This window comes from Corvus kubaryi, unplaced genomic scaffold (assembly GCF_017639235.1).
Source record: "Corvus kubaryi isolate FWS band 111438036 unplaced genomic scaffold, C.kubaryi_AGA036_p1.0 65148, whole genome shotgun sequence".
NCBI classification, from domain to species: Eukaryota; Metazoa; Chordata; class Aves; order Passeriformes; family Corvidae; genus Corvus; species Corvus kubaryi.
Genome location: NW_024581793.1, coordinates 45,585 through 66,746, shown reverse-complemented (window position 1 = coordinate 66,746; position 21,162 = coordinate 45,585). Strand labels below are relative to the sequence as shown.

Below are 21,162 nucleotides of genomic sequence, written 5' to 3'. Positions count from 1 at the left end.
ATATGCTTCCAGAAAGCATGGAGAAAATCCTCTGCTTGAAATACAAAACTTTGCCTGGGGGATGAAGTTTTAAGAGCCAAGTGACAAAACTTCAGCTTCCCTGTAAGTTAAAGGAGGATTAAAATAAGGAATGAATGAAAGAGAACTGCACATGTGTACAAATGAAAAGTAAAAAAATAAATAAAAAATGCATGGCTTATTTATGCCACCTACTGGATTTTTCCTGAAGTATCTTTTCAAGTGTTTTAGTTGTGACGATGTCTGTCGCTCCAGCGAATACACTTGCATGGGAGACTACTGGCACAAGTAAACCAGCTGAAAACTAGCCGATGACCCACGTGAGTAAACGCATGTGCAGACTGACATAGCTGGAGGAGCAGAAACGAGGGTACCTCTACACCTGTTTATTCTGTTAAGCAGATGGCTGTAGGGCAGCCAAAACACCCAAAGCTGCAGGCAAACACTAAAGTTCAACACTGAGGAGCTTCCCAGTTCCTATCAGTGTCTCAGGGAATGTGCTGGCATGGTTTCCCTTCTTTGCTTGACTCCCTCTGATATTTTGTTCAAAACGTCCAGAGTGTTTATGGACACATAGATGTTTTCAAACAATGCAGACTGGCAGTGTGCATGCTTTATCTTCTATCCCTCACCACTCCTGCAGCTGAGGCTCTTTTGGGAATCCACAACCAGCCCTGGGGATACAGTCTATAAAATGATCTCTCAGAGTCAAAAATATCTCACAAACCCTCTGATTTGACCCACTGACAGGAAAAAGAAAAATTAAACAGAATCAGGTCTAGCAGTTCTCTAAAATGAAATGCACTCAACCTCACTGACTTCTGTGAAACTGAAGATCGTCACTTCCCAGGCAACAGCATTAGAATTAAATCCTTTTTAATTTGTAATCTCCCCACTGAATTGCTGACTCATACGAAATGTGGTGGTGGGATCACGTCTTGCCCACATTTGTCCCTCAAAATTATAATCTTGTTAGCAAATAAAATATTTTTGCAAGGTTCAAGAGATCAGCTAAAGACATGAATCAGCAAAGGACAGATCATCACTAACAGATGCTGTATTGGACTTTAAAGAAAAAGTTAAAGCTAAAGGACAACTATCAGATATCTATTAAGACCAAAAAAAAAAAAAAAAAAAGAAAAGCAAAAATGTCTTTTGATTCTTCTTATTGTTGTTTCATCAGAAATATTAATTACAGTTATTTCCAAAGGTGACAGCAAACTGCAGTAATTTTAAGTCACTGACATAATCACTGGACAGACTCAAACCAGAGATACCCAGACGTACATTAAATGAATGACTAAATTTCCTGAAGACTTGCAGTGAGGTTATTGTGATTCGTCTTAGGACTAACAGCAGTTATTGTGGTTAGTCTTAGGACTAACAGCAGTTTATGACCATCTCCTATTACTTCATGACTCCACAGATGACAAATCCAGCAATGTGTTGTCAACTGTCAAATACCCATTAAAAAAATGGAGAAAAACATTGCACTCTAAACCCATACTCAAAGTGTGACTTGAGCTAGCAAAACTAAAGCAATTCATTATTAAATGATCAATCGTGTACTTGTATTCATGAGGCATCTATCTATTTTGGTGGTATTCATCCAGAACACAAAACACCAAACAGGTACTAACAACATTAATATTTTCTTCTGTACAGTAGGTTCTGTGCCATTATGGATAATACAGATCTGTGCAGTTGGCCTGAAAAGCAGGAGTAGAAAATACTAGTTACGTGACAGAGTGATGAATTAATGTTCTTGGAACTGTTGCATTTTTTGCATCCTGTAATTCATCTTTGAGGTAGGCTGTCCCACTTAAGTTTCTAGTGAAAAGTCATATATAAACACCTGGTGACTGCTATTATTTATCCTTTGTCTGTCTTTGTCTGCTTTATGTACTCTCCTTCTCTTACCTTTTCTCCTTTTCCACCCCTGCTGTCATTTCTGATTTTCTTCTCCTACCTCTGTTGGGTTTATTTTGTTTTGCCTTTCTTGGTCTTTTGATTTAGCCTCCTTTCATCTACTTTTTAATTTGCATTTTCAATTGACTTTAAGATAATTTGTAGGGGAGAACCTGAAAACATTCCTCTGTGTGTGTTCCACCGTGCACTGAACTTCACAAACTGGATATTCAAGGCTTGCTCCTAGACAAAGTTTTGGAAACCGATCAATGCCCATATGACTTGAGAAGATCTCAACTGGTTTCATTCAGGGAGGAGTTTTATGTTTTGATATGTGAAGCTAAGTATGCCTACATTGTTCACCTCCCTTAAACATTAGTGATATGTGCCACTACATGTAAAGGCAAATCCCAATTTTGTTCCTCTAAACATTGTGTTCATATTCTCCTATCTTGTGGGGAAAATGTGCAGTTACTGACATCAGAAATGTCAATCCCAGCAAAGTGATGCAAGGGAAAAGTTTCAGTTTCTGCAAGTTGAATGATGGTCATACCAAGCCCACACAGCTTGTGCTCAGCCTTCACTTGTGGACTGTCTGACTGCTTGCGACTGGGGCTTAACAGGAGGGTTTGAATGAGGTCTCTCTGGAGGATGGAAAGTGCCATAAATGTCTCCATTGTTGTACCATGAAGGAAAAAGTTCTTTAAATGTCATTTATTAAAAGCTAATGCAAAGCATCAAGCGGCAAGGATCTGGGGCTTTCTTCAGGCTGAGAGATAGGCACTCACTGTTTCCAGCATGGAGGCTCAGTCTGAGCAGAATTAGCTTGGAGTTAGCTGATCACAAAGTGAGAGATGCCTTTCTTGGCTTCTTCTAGCAGAAATAAATTTCTACCTACTGTAACTTACTGCCATCTGATATGCTGAGTCATGAAGCTGGGGTTATAGAAATCTTTATGCAATCTTTATAAATCAGCCTCACATAATCTCAGATGCTTTCTGCTTCATCTCTGTTGAGTCACTCATTTGACAGTTGTCATTCATCTTAGATTGAGATGTAATTTAATAGTTTCATTTCAGCATGAAGATAGCGTCATTTAAAGTTGAACCCAGAAAGATTTAAAGGTGTAACAGAGGAAATATTAATACTGTAAATAATATCTGTAGAGCTGCATGCATGTATAAATCACAGTGCCAAGTTGGAAGGGCAGCCTATGTAAAGAAGAGAAAAGCATCTTCGCTTGTCTTCCCCTGCAGAGTTCAGCCGCTCTGCCACCCACACCAGCTCCAGAGGTGATGGCTACCGTGTTAGCACCATACTCTCACTCACCCCGATACCTGCTGGAATCACGTGCCCACACAGATATTGATCAAGGTGTCTTTATACACATTGCGGGATACAACTGCGAGGTAACCCGTAAAGGGAGGATGCAGTCCAGCAAGACGCCAGCAGCCTCACAACAAAGAGCAGCTGAGCTGTGGCAACTTGGGTGTTTTATTCGGGTGTCACACCTCTCCCTGGGCTAGGCCATGTTGGTCGCCTGCCCAAACCTGACCTGCCCAACCCGAGGGACCACTGGGCTTAAGCACGGCCTCTCTGTATCGATTCCGCCTTGCTGTCTCAGACCTCGTCCGGCATCACCACCATGGACACGGCCTGCGCTGGCCGCTGCGGGGCAAGGAGGGTGCGCAGAGGCCGCAGGGCGGCCGCGGAGCGCCCCCGACGGGGGCCTGGGCATTCTGTCGTGCGGGACCTGCCGGGCAGCGCGGCTGAGCCGAGCCCCGCAGCACCTCTGCCACCCCCGGCCCTGCACCCACCGCCCCGCCGTGCATCCGACTGCGACCGGCCTGGACGGCGCCCGCCTTTGCCGCCACAGGCCGGCCTGGTGGGGGAGGGAGGAGCGCGGAGGGAAGGGTGGCCGCTCCCTCGGGATAGCAACAAGTAATTTCGCGGCCGCACCGACCCCCCAGGAGCAGAGGTGGGGGAGGCGCGGCAGGAGGGGCGCCTCCTGCCTGGTGCTGCCCGCCAAAACGCGCGCGGTGGTGGGACGGGACGGGACAGGAGAGGGGAGGACAGCACCGCGCGGACCGCTCTGCCGGCTGTCCCCCGCCTGCCGCGATGCCCGGTGACACCCCGGCCTTCAGTAAGCCCCCGGACGTCGCGGGCCCGGGCGACAAGGCGAGCAGCTTCGGGAAGGCGGCGGCCCCCATGGCAGCCGGCCTGGCCGACAGGGGCAGCGCTGCAGCGGGGAGGAAGCGGCCGCGACTGCCCAAGTGTGCCCGCTGCCGCAACCACGGCTACTCCTCGCCGCTGAAGGGACACAAGCGCTTCTGCATGTGGCGGGACTGCCAGTGCAACAAGTGCAGCCTGATCGCCGAGCGGCAGCGCGTCATGGCAGCGCAGGTGAGCTGTGCCCGTAGCGGGATGGGCTGTCCTCCGGCGCGCTGCCGGCAGCGGGGTGTGTGTGTGCTCCGTGCCCAGGGTTTGTCGTGCCCGTCGGGGCCAAGCGGCCGCGCCGAGATGCGGTGCGCAGCGCTGCGAGACCTCAGCCGCGGGTTAGCCTCGCCGTGGACTGGAGTCAAGAGTTACACCGCCGCGTTCCTATGTTAGTGAGACTTCTCGCTGTATTTGTTTTAAGTTATTTAATTTTTTTTTTTCCATAAAAAAGGGGAGATGCCCCAAAGGCGCGGAGGATTGCAGTCGGGGCGAGCGGCAGCGGTGAGCGGTTAGCTGCGCATCCCGGCCGAGCGCCGCTCCCCCGAGCCGGGTACATCCCAGCCCTGTGGACAGTTCCACAGGGTGTGGGCGGCTGTAGAACCTGCATGGAGCGGGACCTAAACTGCCGTCAGTGGTCGTTTTCCAGCTTGCTTTTAACTAGAAAATGAATAATCTAGCCGGCTAATTGCTTGAATATTTTGCGCCGGTGTTTTCAGATTCGGTGTAATTGCATTTCCTGATGATGGTGGCTTCAGTTGAGCGCATTTCTAACTTTTTAATGTTTGGGGGTTTTTTTAACAGCGTTGTTCCAAATTTTGTATATAGCAGCTCTTCAGTTAGCTGTGTAGGTGTGTCATTTTAAATCTAAACGAGGGCTCAGTGTTCTGAGGGCTAAGAAAACGAACGGTATCCAAGGTAGGAGTAACTTTTTCTTTGGGTAGTCTCGCTGAAGTCACACCTCCGGAGGTGTTAGTGCAGGGCTATGTTAGCCCTTGCGAGCTTCATCTTGCAGACTTCATTAAGAGGAGTCCTGGGCGTGTAATGGCCGCTGGAGTAGTTGAGCTCAGCGAGGGGCATTGTACACCCTCCTTGGTGCAAACGATCCCCTGCGGGCAAATTATTGACAAGGTGTTGGGGCCGCTGTTGCGAGGGAAGGCAGTGCTTACACCCCGCACCCGTCTGTTTGCAACTGGTGTGTGCTCAGAGCTTCGTGACCGCGCATAAAATGTGTGTCGGGCTGACAGGTTTTAGAAACCTAAGCGGCCCTGGATTAAATCCTTCCCCGCTTTTTGATTCTGTTATTCAGTGCAGTTATATAAAAAGTCCTCAGAACTCAGTGGTAGTACGTTTTCGTTCATTTAAACAATTCCTCCTTGTTGGTGGTATGGCAGTCCAGAAATTGTTGTTATGCCCAAGTTACATGCGCTTTCTCTGCCTGCTGTGAACCATGGGATAATAAACGTGGATCCCTTCGCTGTCTGCCTCGGGGAAGGGAGCGGGAAGTGCAGTGTTCTCCGTGCAAGCATCCCCTTCAACAGAGACTCTTTTTGCTTCTCAGCTGCTTCTGTCAGGCACTGGGTGCCTCCTGCTAGCAGGCTCTGGTGATGGCCCTCCTGGGGGTATTCTCTTCCCTGCCTAGTATTTGAAAGTAGCTTTGAAAGCCTCCCTAGCTAAACCTTATCTGTGTAGGAGTTACACATTGAAAGTCTGTCTTTCCCCCTTTTGATATATTTCTGCAATGAGTCCTTTGATGCTGGTGGAATTTTACAGGTCAAGGTTATTGGCTTGTGAAGTCAAAGTTTCAGTGGTGTTCGTAAGTCTGCACCTTCTGTTTGGGATGCCTCTTATTGCAAAGGCTAGTACTAATTTCTGTTAACAGAATTATACATCTGTATTAGGAAAAAGTGTGGCTGTTGAACATGAAAATGTAGGGACGTCTTGTCCAAGATACCCAGGAGAATTTCCATCAAGAAAAGCTCATGATCCCAGTCTGTAATCTGGAACAGATTTCCAAGGTTCAGGTAAAGATGCAAATCAGTCACCTGACAAGTAGCACAGGGTAGGTAGCTGTAGCAGTGTCATATTTATCTCCTAGACACATGGCATGGGTGGACAGATGGGTTATATTGATCTACTGGTTCAGGTGAGGCAGAAGGGGCTGTCTGTAAGCAGTGAATATGGTTTGTTTGCACCCACATCCAGACTGTGTAGTGCCTATGGGCTTGGCCACGACCAGCTAGGCTTTGGAACGTTGTCAGTGTTGGGAAAGAAATGGGAAGCTCCAGCTTCTCCAGACCTGCCCCAGCTGTGTGCAGTAGTGATGCTGTCTGAGGTGCTTGCAGGATGACACCTTACATTTGCCGTGCTTCTTCCATAATGGTTCTCTGTGTACAGGGTACTGTATGCTGAAATTTCCTTGAAGAGGAAATTTCTAGCAAAGAGCCAGCAAGGAACCTAGCAGGCCTGGATAGAGCAGAAGATTGCAGATGCAAGCCCTCATGAAGAGCTGCTTTATATTGATAAGAGGCACAGCAGAACCCTGCAAGCAGACTAACTTCTCAGCCTCAGCAGCTGTGTATCAGCAGAGAAGAGGGTAGTGACTACACTTTCTGCAGTGTGTTTGTCCCAGGAGCAGCTGTGTTGGGGAAGTGTAGTCAGCTGTAATATGTCTTTGTTTGGCCTTGGTGGAGGAAGACATGTATGTCACCAGCATTTCATAGGCTTGTTCATATGTGCTTGAACACCAAAAGGGGTTGGTTTTTAATATCTTTGTATGCTTCTGTACCCACTGGCTGGATTGTGGGAAGGGCCTAGAGAGTAAGCCATAGGGGGAGTGGCTGAGGGAGCTGGAGTTGTTTAGCTTGAAGAAAAGGGGGCTCAGGAGGGACCTTCTGCAATTGCCTGAAAGGAGGTTGTAGCAAGGCAAGGGTCTGCCTCTTTTTCCAGGCAACCAGTAGTGACAGGACAAGAGGAAATGGTGTCAAGCTGGGCCAGGGGAGGTTCAGGTTGACATCAGGAAGAATAGAAAGGATTGTCAAGTGCTGAAATGGGCCGCCCAGGGAAGTACTGGAGTAACCATCCCTGGAAGTGCCAGTGGACCTGGCAGTTAGTGCTGTAGTTTAGTTGACGTGGTTGTGTTTGGTTGGAGACTGGACTCAGTGGTCTTGGAGGTCTTTTCCAACCTTAGTAATTCTATGATCAACACTACTCAGAGTAGAAAGAGTGAAAAACCAGCTTTGAATCTGTCATTGTTGCGAGTATAAATTGTGCTCAAAACCACAGAGCATGCACTATGTCTTGTCTTTTGTTCCCAGGTTGCACTAAGAAGACAGCAAGCTCAGGAAGAGGAACTTGGAATCAGCCGCCCAGTGCCCCTGCCCAGTGTCCCGGAGACATTTGTTAAGAAGAACAGTGGTGGCAGCTCTTGCCTGTTGCTGGAAAGCAGCAGCCCAATGCACTCAGCAAGCACAGCCGTGACATCAGCTAGTACACCATCAGGTGAAGTGCTGGGAGAGCGGTGCTCGTGGCTGGGGGCAATGGCCAGCACTGCCTATGCCTGCTGTTGGCACCTGTTCACCTCTTTGCAGTGACAGGGTTGTGGAGAATCCTCTCCCCAATACCAGCGTATGCTTTTGGTACAACTAGCAAAAGGGAAGGATCCAGTATCGGTCTTTAATATTTTAATTGATTGTTTTTACTTGAAAATCAAAATTTCTTTTACACAGACTGGTGCTGTAATAAAATTCAATAGGGTGTGTGACTGCAATTAGAGAATTATGGGAAGCTTTTGTCCTTTGTCCCAAAACATAACTCCTGCCACAGTCATGGTAAGTGTGTTTTGGCTGGCTGTGTAGCAAGAGTTTTCAGGGCAGCAGAGATCTGCCAACCTTACATGACTTGATGTGGTGGCACATTGGTTCTGTGTGGCACGGTGTGATGAACTACCAAAGACTGACAACAGTCCTTCTCTTTTACTACAACTTACTCTACTGCATTTGACACTTGTAAAACAAAACCCCAAAACAACAACAACGACAAACAATATTTGTAGATTCAGTGAAAGCATGGCTAAGCACAGATGGGATTTGAAGGTGCTGTGCAAGTGAAGACTCTAGGCAAAATGGTTTTTTCCATGCAAATTGCTTTTTCCCTTTTCTAACTGTGCCTGACAGGCACAGTGATTGAACATATATAAGAAAGAAGAAAGGAGCTGGTGTAATTGATTTCTTGTGTATAGACAGAAAAAAAGCAAACAAATATAGATAAAAGGAAATTTCGTACATTTTTAATCATCTGTAAACATCAGTAATACAGGTCAGTATACTTGGCAGATAGAAAGATGATTCTAAAGTGGGCAATGCCTTGCATAGTAATAAAAGGACAGTGCATGAGTATGTCTGTCAAGTGACGTTATTCTGTTTTGCAGGCCATTAAAAGTATGTCAGATGGATTTGTTGGATCTAGTGCAGACAGGCAGTTTCAGACCATTGTAGAGGAATTTTGCTGGGAAGGTTTTAAAAGAACTGCTTAATAAAGCAATAAATAGCTTTTTATTAGCTTTTTTGTTTTCATTATGTTAGTGTCACCTTTGAATTGATGCAGTTACTCCTTTCATATTTGCATTATTGCATGCTTTCTCTGTAGACATGGAAAAAGCTGGCTAAAGATTAAAGTAGTATATTCAGTAATGTGTAGAGATTGTGTGTAACTCAGGAGGACAAGAAGATCCTTGCTTATACAGGAAGGCCAAAGAATGAAATAATTTTACTGTTGACAAAACTGGCATAACCTTTGATCTTAATGTTTTTTAAATGACAGTATTTAATTTATTAACCCCATTTTAATAATTGCTAATTAATTGAATTAAATTATGGTCTTTTAATTAAAAACATTGACCAAACAAGCTTAAGGTAATTCACATGCTTGAATAAGGACTTGAAAACATAAAATGCCTAATTTTAAAATAATTTGAATTGTTTGACTATTTTTGGTCAGAGCAGTCATTTTTCTTACAATGGATTTTGAGCAATTTAAATACATTGTTTCTTAAGCATTTTACTAAATAACTAACTGTTATCATTTGTGTCCAAATAAATAACTGATTGTGAATGACAACATTTGAAATACAGCTTCATCTCCAGAAAGAAGATGTGATTCTAGTCAAGAATCAAGACAGGGTCAACCTTGTTCACCAGAAATGGAAACATCTGCAAATGAATAGGAAATCAGGTTCATAGTTTTGCTTTTAGGCACCTAAGTAGCAACAGACATTTGTGCTTAGCTCAGAGGTGACTACACTGTATAAGTAAAGTTACGTCCCTAATAATTTTGCTAGGTTCATCTGTGAAAGTAATGTAAGTACTTCTGGGTTTTGATTTGATAGCAGTGATTGCATGCTGACTGAAGCTGGAGAAGGTGCTCTGCGTTTATCCAGACCTGTAGGATAGCTTTATCAGGTGTCTGACTACAGGCTTTGGTGAGGAATACAGCCTAAATAACCTTAGGCTTTTCTTTTTAGCATATAAAGACCTTTTTTTTCAGATGAGAAATTGCCAAGTGACATTAAGTTCTGGCTTCATGTGTTGGGTTGTTTGAGGACCAGGTACTTGATGGACTCTTGTATTGCTGTTTTTTGATTTTGTTGGTACCCTAAACTGCAAGCAAAATGGAGACCCCATCAGAGCAAGTGTCATTGTCTCAGGTTGGTAGGCTGAGGTGCTGATTTTTCAAGAATTTTCAGTAATTATTAGAGCGAGCAGAGAAAGTGAAACGCTTCATGTCAGGGGGGAGTCAGCAGTTCCCTGCAAGCCCCAGGGGAAGCGGTGGCTCCTGGGATTGCAGCGTGTCCTGTGTGACTCACATTAGGTTGGGCAAGAGGTGATTTTGACAGTGGTAATTCTGTTCCTCCTCTAAGGTTTTTGGCTTATGAGAGCAGTTCTTCTTCTGGACTCTCATCACACGGAGCATTGTTTGCCAGCAGAGGAGTAATGTGTGAAGGAGTCACACAAATCAGACATAGTGCCAGAGAGAGAGTCATTGCTTGCTGTAACCATTTTATTAGCAGATCAGAAATAGTAGGATACCTGGAGACCAGGGGCAGTTTTTCAGATCCCATTGTGACATGCTGTTTTTAAAAAGGGGAAAAATGAATTATCACAGTTATAGCATAGGTGTTTGGACATTAACCATGTCAAGCATGTTTACTTTGGATGGAGTGTGCGTTCCCACTCAAAAGCAAACTGGGAATTTGCAGGGTAGTTGGAAGGGAGCAGACCATGGTCTCAGGGCATTAGTAGAGTGTCTTACAGACAGAATTTGTTCTTTCTGTGCATTTCCCCTTAAAAAGTTGTAGGTTGCTGAAAGGAAAGGCCATTTAATTGTACGGAGCAGCAGAAGTCATTATCCCAGGGCATTTGATGTAATTGCCCTTCCTTCAGCAGGATAGTTATATCTTGTTAGGTTAACAGATATGCAAAATTTAGGAAAGACTATGGTGGAACCTGTAGAATGTGCTTTTCAGACATGCTCATTTTATAACACCTGTGTTCTTCACTGGTCTGTGTCAGTTCGGAGCCTCTGCCATTTTAATATTTAGAAGTCACCAGGGGGCAGAGAGGGGAGGCAAATGTGGTCATTAAACATCTTAGTTTATCAAAAAAAAAGAAAGAAATCTGCTCACACTGAAGGAAGGAGAATGCATTTCACCTTTTCTTTGTTATATTGGTCATCGTCACGGACTATGGGTCATGTTTGGCATTTGGCCAGTGGAGTGGCTGCAACATATGTCACCAGATGACTGGAAGGTGTGGGAAAGCACCCCTTCTTTCTGCTGCTCTGCACTGCTGTTGGCCCAATTTAGAAGCATCCAATATAGATGAGATTACTGTGTGATGCAAAATGCCAGCTCCTGCGCCTATGCTCTGTTGTGGATGTTTCCCTGTTGTCTTTGCAATGACAGCAGTGTTCAGGTGCCTTCCTAGTATCACTGGTTGACAAGTTACATTTATTACATTTGACAGAAACAAAATAGTATTCTTTTTTTCTCTAAGTAGGTGCTGCCTTCACTTTGAAACTCTTTGACAAGTAGAAGGGATTTTATTTGCTCTTTTATCTGCTCTTTATCTTTTATCTTTATAGTGAGGTCAGCAGTAATACAATGCCTAATGTATGATGGTACTGAGATCCCTTTGAATTTGCAGTGCTCTAGTTGTCTGCAAAAACTCTACCATGCCTTCTTTACTCTTCCTTTACTTTCTTGGTCACTGTGTTGTGATTTCAAAAATTGATGCCATGATTTTGTGGCTGTTGTGCTGCATAGGTGATGAGTTGAAAAAAAATAGTTGTTATAATTGAAATATACTGTAGCCTGGTTAAAAAAAGTGAGAAATTTTCTTTTTGAAAGAAAGGTCTTTAAAAGTATTTATAGCATAGTGTCATGTGCTGTCAGAATTTCAGTTTCATCCAAAAAGCCTCATTTTAGTCAACTGATCATGAGAAAGCTGCCATGGCCATTTCACTGTGAGAGTGCTTAGGGGTTGAAACAGGTTATCCAGAGAGATTCTGGGGTTTCCATGCTTGGGGGGGCTCAAACCTTGACTGGATGATGTATAAGCAACATGATCCAATTGGGAAGCTGGCTCTGGTTTGAGTAAAGTTTGGGCCAGCTGGTCTGCAGAGATCATTTCCAAACTAGACTGTTGTGTGAATCTCTGAAATTCCTCCTTGCTTGTGTTGACATTAAGCCAATATACTGAAATTTGAAGTTCAGCCAGCCTCAATACTGATAAGCATTTGCAAGCCTGTGAAAGAATTTCCAACCCTTTTGACCTACTCAATGGTAGATTTTTTTTTTATGGAGAACATAGTGGGGAATATCAGGAGGTGGAGGGGATTGATAGGTCAGGTGGCAGCAGCCTCAGCAAGGCTGAGCAGTAAGAAGGTGGCAGTAGCTGCTTTGCCTGCCTGGGCCAGGACTAACATGATGGCTGCATGCCGTCAGAGATCTTGGTGGGTCTGCAGTGGTTACCGTCCTCCTGCTCTTTGCTTTTCTCTTGGTCTCCTCACTACTTTCTAAGGATGATGTTCTCCTGCTGCACCCATGGCTGCTTCTTTAGCAGTTTTAGTTTCTTGCTGCCTCCTGGTTCTGCCACCTCCTTCCATTGCTTCCTGGTGCTTTTCCCTGGCTTCTCCCACAGTCAGCAAATCTCTGCTCAAAAGTAAGGAGTTTAGTTAAACATGACCTCTCTTTACTGGATTGTAACAGCTAACAGAGAAGTTTTGTGTCCTTCACCTGTGAATAACTAATCCATCATCATCTGGTTTTCTCCAGTTCATTGCAGTTAAGATAAGACGAAAAGAATCACGTTTGCATGTATCTCTTTTAAGAGTTTGTGGACTGTCTTACCTCTCTTGGATTGACATGATTCCCACAGCGCAAGTTAGACTTTGTCTTGGGAAACAGTTGCTGGAAGTGGTCTTCTGCCTGTATAGTAGTTTTCTTAGTTACTAAATCTCTTTCAAGCTGGACTAAGTAAATATTACGGGAGCTTTCAGCAATCTTTCCTTGATTTAGGATAAAACTTACCCTTAATAGGATTTTTAAATTCCTGACTGATAGAAGTATGCAATGAGCAAAGCACTCCACAGTGTGGTGGCTGTGGCTTTGTAATTTTCAATTCCTATTAAAATAACATGTTTTCCTCAGAGCTGTGTAAAAAGGAGTTGTTTCTGAAGCAAGAAGGGGTGGGCATTTCAGCTTCTCTCTACTGCTTTGGGTTCACTATACTTGGGGAAACGGTAGAGGAGTTCTGAGCATCTCATTATAAAAGGACATAGATAAATCTGAAAGGATAGAGGGAAGGGTGACAAAAATGATGTATTGCTTGTAGAAAAGGAGACTAAGGGTGGATATAAACAGTCTATAAATATTTGAGGGGTAATAATATGGAGGAGGGGGAGGGATTATTTACAGTGCTTGAGACAGCATAACAAGGAGCAACGGCTTGAAACTAAAAAAGGCAAAATTAAATTAGACACTAGACACTTTTTTCCTAACTAGAAGTGCAATTAGCAGTGGAGTGACCTACATAAGGACAAGGGGGTAAGTGAAGCATAATCGGGAGAGGTGTTTAAGAGTGTGTTAGATTATGATCTCAAGTGATTAATACGGGGTAAACTCTGATCAATGTGCAGGTTAAAGTAGATGACGGAAATCTCCTGCAGCTTTGTCATCTCCTATATGATTCATTGCCTCCAGCCATTGTTCAACTGTGTTAAATAAATCATAACGTTACAGGGTTCTGCATCCCTGATTAGATGTTTCCAGTTAATTCTCCAGTTCTCCTGCAAAGCTTGCACTTTCCCTGCTCCTCTTTTCAAGCAGTATTCATTATTGCAGCTTTGCACGCACAGATGAGTGTGTGTAGGTGCCTGTGTTTTAACTGAGCTAATGTTTGAGGTGCTGTATCTATTCATTCAATGAGGCACAGACTCTTGTCAAAGGAGTGGTATTTCCATCATACTGGTGAAACAGGGTAGAACTAGTGTCAGTTCTCAAAGTCTATGAATTAAGAACTTTTGTTATTCCTGTCAGGCTTTCAGTCCTGTGTGATGCTTCACTGGAAGTGTAAAAACAAATAGAACTGTAAACAGATTTGGAAAACCCTTGAGGAGATTGCTTTTCCTTTTCTATGCAAGTGGTACTCCAAACCTTGTCCAGGACTGTCTTCACCAGAGGCAGGGGCTGGGGAGAGCTTTCTGCAGGGGAGCAGTGGTGACAGGGATGATCATGACCTACCCAGACTCCCTTACTTTGAGAGAAAAAGGCTGCTCAGCCCTGAGATGGAGGTAAAACACAGGAAGCTCAGCAGTTAACTTCTATCCTTCTTCCACATAGCAGAAGAGAAACTTTTCCCCAAAAGGATTTGGAGTAGACTTTTTTTTAGGTTTATTTTTTATTTATTTTCAAAAATACCTCACCATAGGGCTTTATGTGTTTTCAGCATCTTGCTGTCCAACTTTTCTCACACCACACGAGGCTTCCAGATACAGTTCTATGGTTAGAGCACGATAGCTGCTAAGCGGTGTTCAGACAGACATTGCCATGTACACTGTCCTAGCACCAGATTCTTTTCCCACCTAAAGTAACAGGGTTGGTCAGCGCATCCTATTGTTCTTTGTACCTTGGAATCTCTTTTTCTGTCACACTGGCATTTGCATATGTACATTCAGATTTAGAGAGTTATCTGTGCCAGCTTGTGCTTTCCATTTATTATTATGAACACTGTGATAAGGAGTGGAGCAGGAGCAGAAAATGTACTAGGAGTTTCTAAGAATTTACTATCCATGGGCACATTAGTACACTATCTTCAGCTAACCTCTTGTTCCTTTCTGTGTCCTTGAAACAGTTATTATAACTTCTCTGAATGTGTGGGGCTCTTTGTTTCAAAGAAAAGATATAAGTCAGGAGTGAAGGAGTACTGCACGCTTCCCTAACTGAACACTGATTTGATTTCTTGCTTCTCCTTTTGTTTCACATGCTTTCTTGTACCTTGAAGACTGCTCTCATTCGCTTAATTTATCAGCTAACTTCCTATTTCAGCCTGTTCACCCATTTTCCATTTACAGTAGGTTTGTCACTTAATAACGTGGGAACTAAGATGCAGTTTTGAAGGTTTCTTTTGTAGGAATGCTTTTTCATATGCTTCTGTTTCCTCTGTTTTATTGAACTTTACTAAATTTTCTTCTGAGTTTGAGTACCTGCTAGTCTTAATTAGGGTTGTAAACAGCTCCTTTACTTAAGTAACTAACACTGTTCATGCACATCTGTCCTGTGTTTTCTTGAAGAGCTTGCCCAGAGTCAGTTAAATACTGAGCTTGACTTCCTTTTCAGTGAAACTGGATATCTGATTTTTTTTGTTTGTTTGTGTGTTTTAATTCCTGTCTCCAGTCTTTATTCCTACTGTTTTATTGCTTGCAGAATAAGCCACTCTTTGGTGATTTGGATGTCTGTAGTAATGGGCACAAGTGAATCTCAGCAGCTGCTAAGCAGCTGTAGTTCAAGTCATTGTGCATTTCTGTCAGTTATGCGTGAACAACATTCATTGGTGATCCTTTTGCATTTGCACTGAAGCAGATTTTCTGGGTGCAAATGTTGCATCCATGCAACACTGGCAGTCATGTACATCTGTGTGATTCTTGCTCACTTGCTCAGGCCTGCTGGGTGTCTGCAGTGTTTTTTCACTGTTCCTGATAATAGTTTTTGCATCACATATCAGGTAGAGTTAAAAAGCCCTCCTGTTATTTCTGTTTAGTCTGTTGTAGAAACTTTTGGGTTTCTGTCATCATAATAGCTTATAACCAAGCACAGGCTCCAGCTAATTCCAACCATCGTCCTACTCCCTTTATTATTTTTAGTGTGAGCCATAGTGATTTTATCCTATTCATATTTCCTCCAAGGTCTCCTATCTCAGACACTTGTAAAGCTTTCCCTCCCTTCTCATGTTTTCTTTGATCTCTTGTTAATGACTTAAATCCCTTTAGATTTAATCCACACCGAGTTTCTATCTCCTCTGAATTTGCTTCTTTGCCCCTGCAGGTGTCTGGGCTGTTTTTCATCACTGTCCAGAAATCTGGTTTTCTTTCCTAATTTCCTGTAATTTTTAATTTCTTCCTCTGTTTTTTAAAATTGCATTGATTTTTATTTTTGTCTCCGTTACTCACTTCAGTAGCATGTTGGATGTCTGAACACAAAGAGTTAAATATTTGTAAATTTCCTTCTCAAATCGAGTATCTCAAGGTGAATAATATGTATACATAGATATGCACACACAGTAGTCATACTCCCAGCTTTTATACTGAGGATTGAAAGTGGTCCTCGTTTCTCATGCTTTTAATTTTCTGAAGCACTGATTTTATTGGTCCTGATCCCATTAGCTGTCACACATGCTAATAACTTCAGATATGTAAATAATCCTGGTGTCTCAGTTCAGTGTGGACAAACATATGCTGGAGCATTAAAATAGTGCCCAGCACCTTCACAGTTGAAGCCATATTCAAAAGATTTTGAACATATTTTCTTTTCTGAAGCCATTCATATTTTTTCCGCTAAAGATTTGAATAAGATCACTATAGCTGTGCTATAGTGACCAAAAGTGCAAGAAAAGAAAAAACAAGCATTGCCCCCCAGCTCACATAAAAGGGTCGACTGCACTGCTGTAGTCAGTGACAGAGACATTGAAAGGCAAATTTGCTGCTGTAGATACCGTATTGAAGGCCTGGAGCTTAAATTAATTGTGGAAATAAAATACTGTTTTCTGTAGGTTTTTATTTCTACTGCCATATTAGGAGGATTATTAAGTTGCATGCTAAATGTTTGCAGCAGATCATTTTTATTAAGTGTACACTAAATGTGAACAAAATGTGCCTTCTCCAGTTCTACTGAAATCAGAGGTATTTCAGCTTCTCTTAGCTGGATCTGGACTGGGTCTCTGTGTAGGACTGAGAAACTTACTATGCCAAGCTGCAATCTTCTAGATGAAATTGCTCTCTCCTTGTTTTTTTTCTTCTTTGCACAAATCACATTTTTTAAAAAAATACAGGTTTGTGTGAAGATTAAAATTAACCAAAAGTCTTGAAATTGAGAGGGTTTTTGAATTGTGTTAGAAGCACACACCCCACGTTAACAATAATTTCACACATTATAGAATAATTTTACATACAGAAGATAGGAAGAAATGCTCAATAATTTTTTTCCAGTCCTTGCTTTGAAAAAAGACAGATAGTATTATTGCTGTATATGGGATGGTGACATTCCAGTTCCAAAAGGAGCTGAAATCAGCAGGACTGGACAACTCATATGCAGTATTAGGAAGAAAAAAGAAAAAAACCCAACAACTTGGCTGAGGATATGGGAAGTCTCCCTCCAACATACTCAAGAACTGTCTGGATACAATCCTGTAAAATGTTTTGTAGGATGACCCTGCTTGAGTGGGGTGGGTGGACCAGATGACCCACTGCTGTCCCTTCCAACCTGACCTACTCTGTGATTTCCAGTTAAGTCTTTTAACATTGGGGAAATTCCTAAATCTTGAAAGAAAGCTGATGTCATGCCTGTGTTTCAAGAAAAGTGAGTGTGGTAGGGTAGCTGGCTGCAAATCCATCAGTCTGATACCAGTTTTTTTTAAATAGTGGAACAATCCACAGCAAAATGAAATATGAAAGAAGGGGAGAAATGCAGCTGTTAAATGATGTTCACACAACATGAATTAACAGAAGTTTATGGGTAAAGATTCTGTCAAGTTGGTAGTCTTTTGTCGTTACAGAACTCTTTGGTGAAGTGACATACTGATGGAGTCACAAATCCTGCAAGGCATTTGATTTTTGTATCCCCTGGCATCTTGATTAGGAACCTGAACTGACAGAAAATCAGTATTGCATGTGTTACGTGGTTTTAAGGAGAATGACCCTATTTGTTTGTAGGTCTGAGTGGGGAATCTTAACACAATAGTGTTTCTAGAGGCATCTCACAGGAACCTGCTCTTTTCTGTTATCAGCCCATTGGTATCTTGGAAGGAGATCTGCCATCATCACAGGTTGTATTGGTAGGCGATGGAAAGGTGCACGTACTGGCAAACACTGCAGAAGACAAAAGTGCAGTGCAAGAAGGCTTGGTTAGATGACTGGTCACATGCAAGCAAAAGCCATTTTAACCCATACCAGAAGTGAAAAATTGAGAAGTCTATCCCCAAGAAACATGGTCACTGCACAGCTGGTGATACTGGGGGGTACTGTGCTGAATGTTAGTGGTTCCTGGTGAAAGAGGATGAGCAAAAACTGGCACAGTCCTTCTAGGCAGGTATGTGATGGTGGAAAGCTGGTGAGATGGTCATGGAGCTATTGCTAGTGGGACTCCTTCCCTGGGAGCATGGTACATACCAGAAAGTGGGCTCAAAATGAGTATTGGAAGGAAGGGCGTCACTGAACCAGAACCATGGAAAGCTGGGAGAGGGGACAAGGGAAGTACATCTGTTTCCCTGTTGGTACTGTTCCCTAGATTTCTCTTTGTAACTAGTGGTGGGGATGTAGCGATGGTCTGGACCCACACACCTGGACTTGAACTTGGAAGAGCTCAGGCAGGAGACAAAGGAATGATTAAAAGACGAGAGAACATGTACTGGAGTGAAAGTCAGCAGTTTATGTTACATTTTAGTGATCCCCTTAGATAATCTTTATTTAATCTCCAGTATGATTGTTCTGATTGTTTATGCCTTTGCTAGACTATGCCAGCTCCAGTTGAAATTTTCTGTGTTGTTTCATGGGGTAGGTTTGGTGTTGTGAACAGCAGCAGCATTGGGAATGCAAAATCCTATGAATTCAGCATAAGGCTCAAGCAAGACTATAGGAAATAACCTTAATTATGAGGTCTCCCAACTTTCCCCTGACATGTGTTATCCCTGTTGCATAACAGTTACGCCTCTTTCTGGCAAGTTTTGTTCTTGTTAAAATCTGTTGTCCTGCTTAGAACTGGTTTAGCCCTTCAGAAGTCGAACTGAGGAGATGCCATTTTGCTCAAAGACCACTCTGGAGTTACTCCTAGAGGGGAGGAACGAATAATACCCATTCCTTCCAAGTGAAATTGATTCTTCCAATCAAGTAACTCTTGAGAAGCATGAGAGCACAGATGTTGATGTCTTGGCAGATACAGCAATTTCCTGCCAGATCACATGCCCTGTGCCCGCAGACATTGCTGCCATCATGCCAGCTCCTCACTGGTAATGCTGGCTGAACTCAACAGCACAGCAGCTGCACTAGCAAGTAATTCTTCAGGACACCCATGCACCCATGCAGCAGTTGTCAGACACACTGCAGGAAAGCTGCAGTGACTGGTTGTTTTGTCTTGCTGTGGTGGGAGGAGGGATGGTAGGAGGGATGGTAGGACTTGGCAGGTGATAAGGCATGGCTGTGATAAAGAGGTGAAATAGATTGGTGCTTGCACACTTCAGTTCCAAGGAAGAGGCCAGAGGCCTGCAAGAGGCTCAGAATTACTAGACCACACACTTTGGGGTTTGTTTGTTTGCTTGTTTAAGTGTGTATTCCTGCTTTGGGAAGAATGATGTATATTTCTGGTTAGGTTTGGAGAGGTACTGTGGTATCAGTAAGGTGTTTTGGCTGTGCTATATACTCCTAACCTGGAGACATAGCTGCTGTTAGCCCACACGCCTGATATGGCTGGTACTTGATATTTTCCATCTCTCTCTCTAATAGATGTTAGAGCACAACTGCATACCCAGGGCTGTCCAGGAAGGTAATCTGAGCAAGAAGGAAAAAGAACCACCGGATTTCATGTTGGAAGAGGGCCATAAAACTGGCAGTTGATGGAGAGAGGAGAAGACACAGTTTCTGAAAAGCTTTCTGGTCAAAACAATTGGGAGGGCTTTAGATGTGGCTTTGCATAGGTGAATGAGAGTAAAAGAGCCCTGTCAGAAACCAGGTTCCAGGAGGGGTATAAGCATAGTCTCCCCTCCTGCTCTGTGGACACTGCTTGTCACCAGATTTGTCTCAAGACCCTGTACTGCATTAACCAGAGCTGTGAATGGGGGGTGGGGTGGCTTGTGTTCTGCATAATGAAAGAGCAGTAGAATGGCCTTCGATGTGAAAGAGCAGGGATCAGCAGGTTACAAAGCTATGAAAACAAGATGAAATAGACTCTGGAGGAAGAGGAGAAGGAGAAACGGTGGAATTGGAGAGGAGGCAGCTGGGATCTTCTTCAGAGCTTGATGTTCAAGTTTAGCTGCTTGTTGCTGTCATGCTCCTTAAATTCTCATTGAGAGACTCCAGCCTTTTCCCATTCCCTTCCTTCTCTTACTGAAGGGGTTTCCTTTACTTTCCTTATTTTATCTAAAACAGGGAGTGGGAATAGGGAAGGTGTTCATGTGTAATATTTTGTACGGTATCACTATGCAAGGTACAAATAATAAATCACACACTACATGCTTACACAATTTACTGCCAGCTTTTGTATATGCTGTGACAAGTGCTCAAAAGGTCAAAAAAGCTTCCTTAACAAATTTGATAAGATAATGCAGTGAGCTGTAACATCATGAAGTCCTGGGGGCCATAGACCAGAATAGAGGAAATAATTATGCATGGTAATGGGTAATTACAGATAATGGCCTTTTTTGGGGGTGGCAGAAAATTACACAACCCCACAGCCTTGCCTGAAATGAACATTGTCTAGCACATTAACTTTATATCAAGCTAAAAGTTCAATGCTGGAACCAGAGATAATCCACAACTTCTAATGGGAAGAGAACAGAAATACTCCTCTCAAAGGCAGAGCAAGCATGCAGTTTTTTTTCCTTGGGAGGCAGAGGTTCTCAGCAGAAAGTAATGGTGCCAGCTTTCTTTGACATCTGAAATAGCTCTGTCATGATTGTCTGGTGGGAGAAACACATTGTACCAGAGTTTCTGATTATGATGCTAGGGAGTGATTTCACTCTGGTTTTGTTCAAGGCTACTGTCCAACCTCAAAGCCAGATATGAGCTAAACTAATGCATTGTAAGACTTAATATTGCTAAACCAGCTAATAGGAGTGTATCAATGCTTTATGTACTGAGCAAGGAGAAATTGTCAGATACAGATACAAGATTCCTTTGAGGTGTGAAGGCAGATGTTTCCTGACTGAATAACTTCTTGTGTGTGTGTTTTAATGGCACAGCTGTCCCTGCTGTAGAAGCTGGCTTGCAAGAAGGTATTAAAACTGGTGAAAACAGTCACTCTAAATTGAAAACTACAGGAAATGGAAACTTACCAGTAGCTGAATGGCTCACTGGCCGGTGTTTGCCTGCTCCTTGAGTCAGTGTGTTACTCGAGTAGTCACCGTTCTGTATTTTCACCAGCAAAGCTGTCTATGTGCAGAGTCTCTGTAGGCATAGAGAAAATAAAAACTGCTTACCATTGCTTTATATAAGAACACATGCCGATAAATGAGGGCAGATAAATTCTCTTAATTGTCACAA

The 21,162-nt window shown here is 43.2% G+C and overlaps 1 protein-coding gene across 2 annotated transcripts in view; it reads left to right on the top strand.

Annotated features, from left to right (window-relative positions):
• The first annotated feature begins 3,887 nt into the window (after positions 1-3,887).
• LOC121673055 (doublesex- and mab-3-related transcription factor 1-like) overlaps positions 3,888-21,162 on the top strand; it is a 57,799-nt gene continuing 40,524 nt past the window's right edge. The window contains exons 1-2 of one of the 2 annotated variants that reach the window (XM_042046090.1): positions 3,888-4,329; positions 7,458-7,641. In XM_042046090.1, coding sequence (XP_041902024.1) covers positions 4,045-4,329; positions 7,458-7,641 — 469 coding nt within the window. In that variant the 5' untranslated portion in view covers positions 3,888-4,044. The remainder of the gene's footprint in view (positions 4,330-7,457; positions 7,642-21,162) is intronic. The other variant, XM_042046091.1, reaches the window with a different exon arrangement.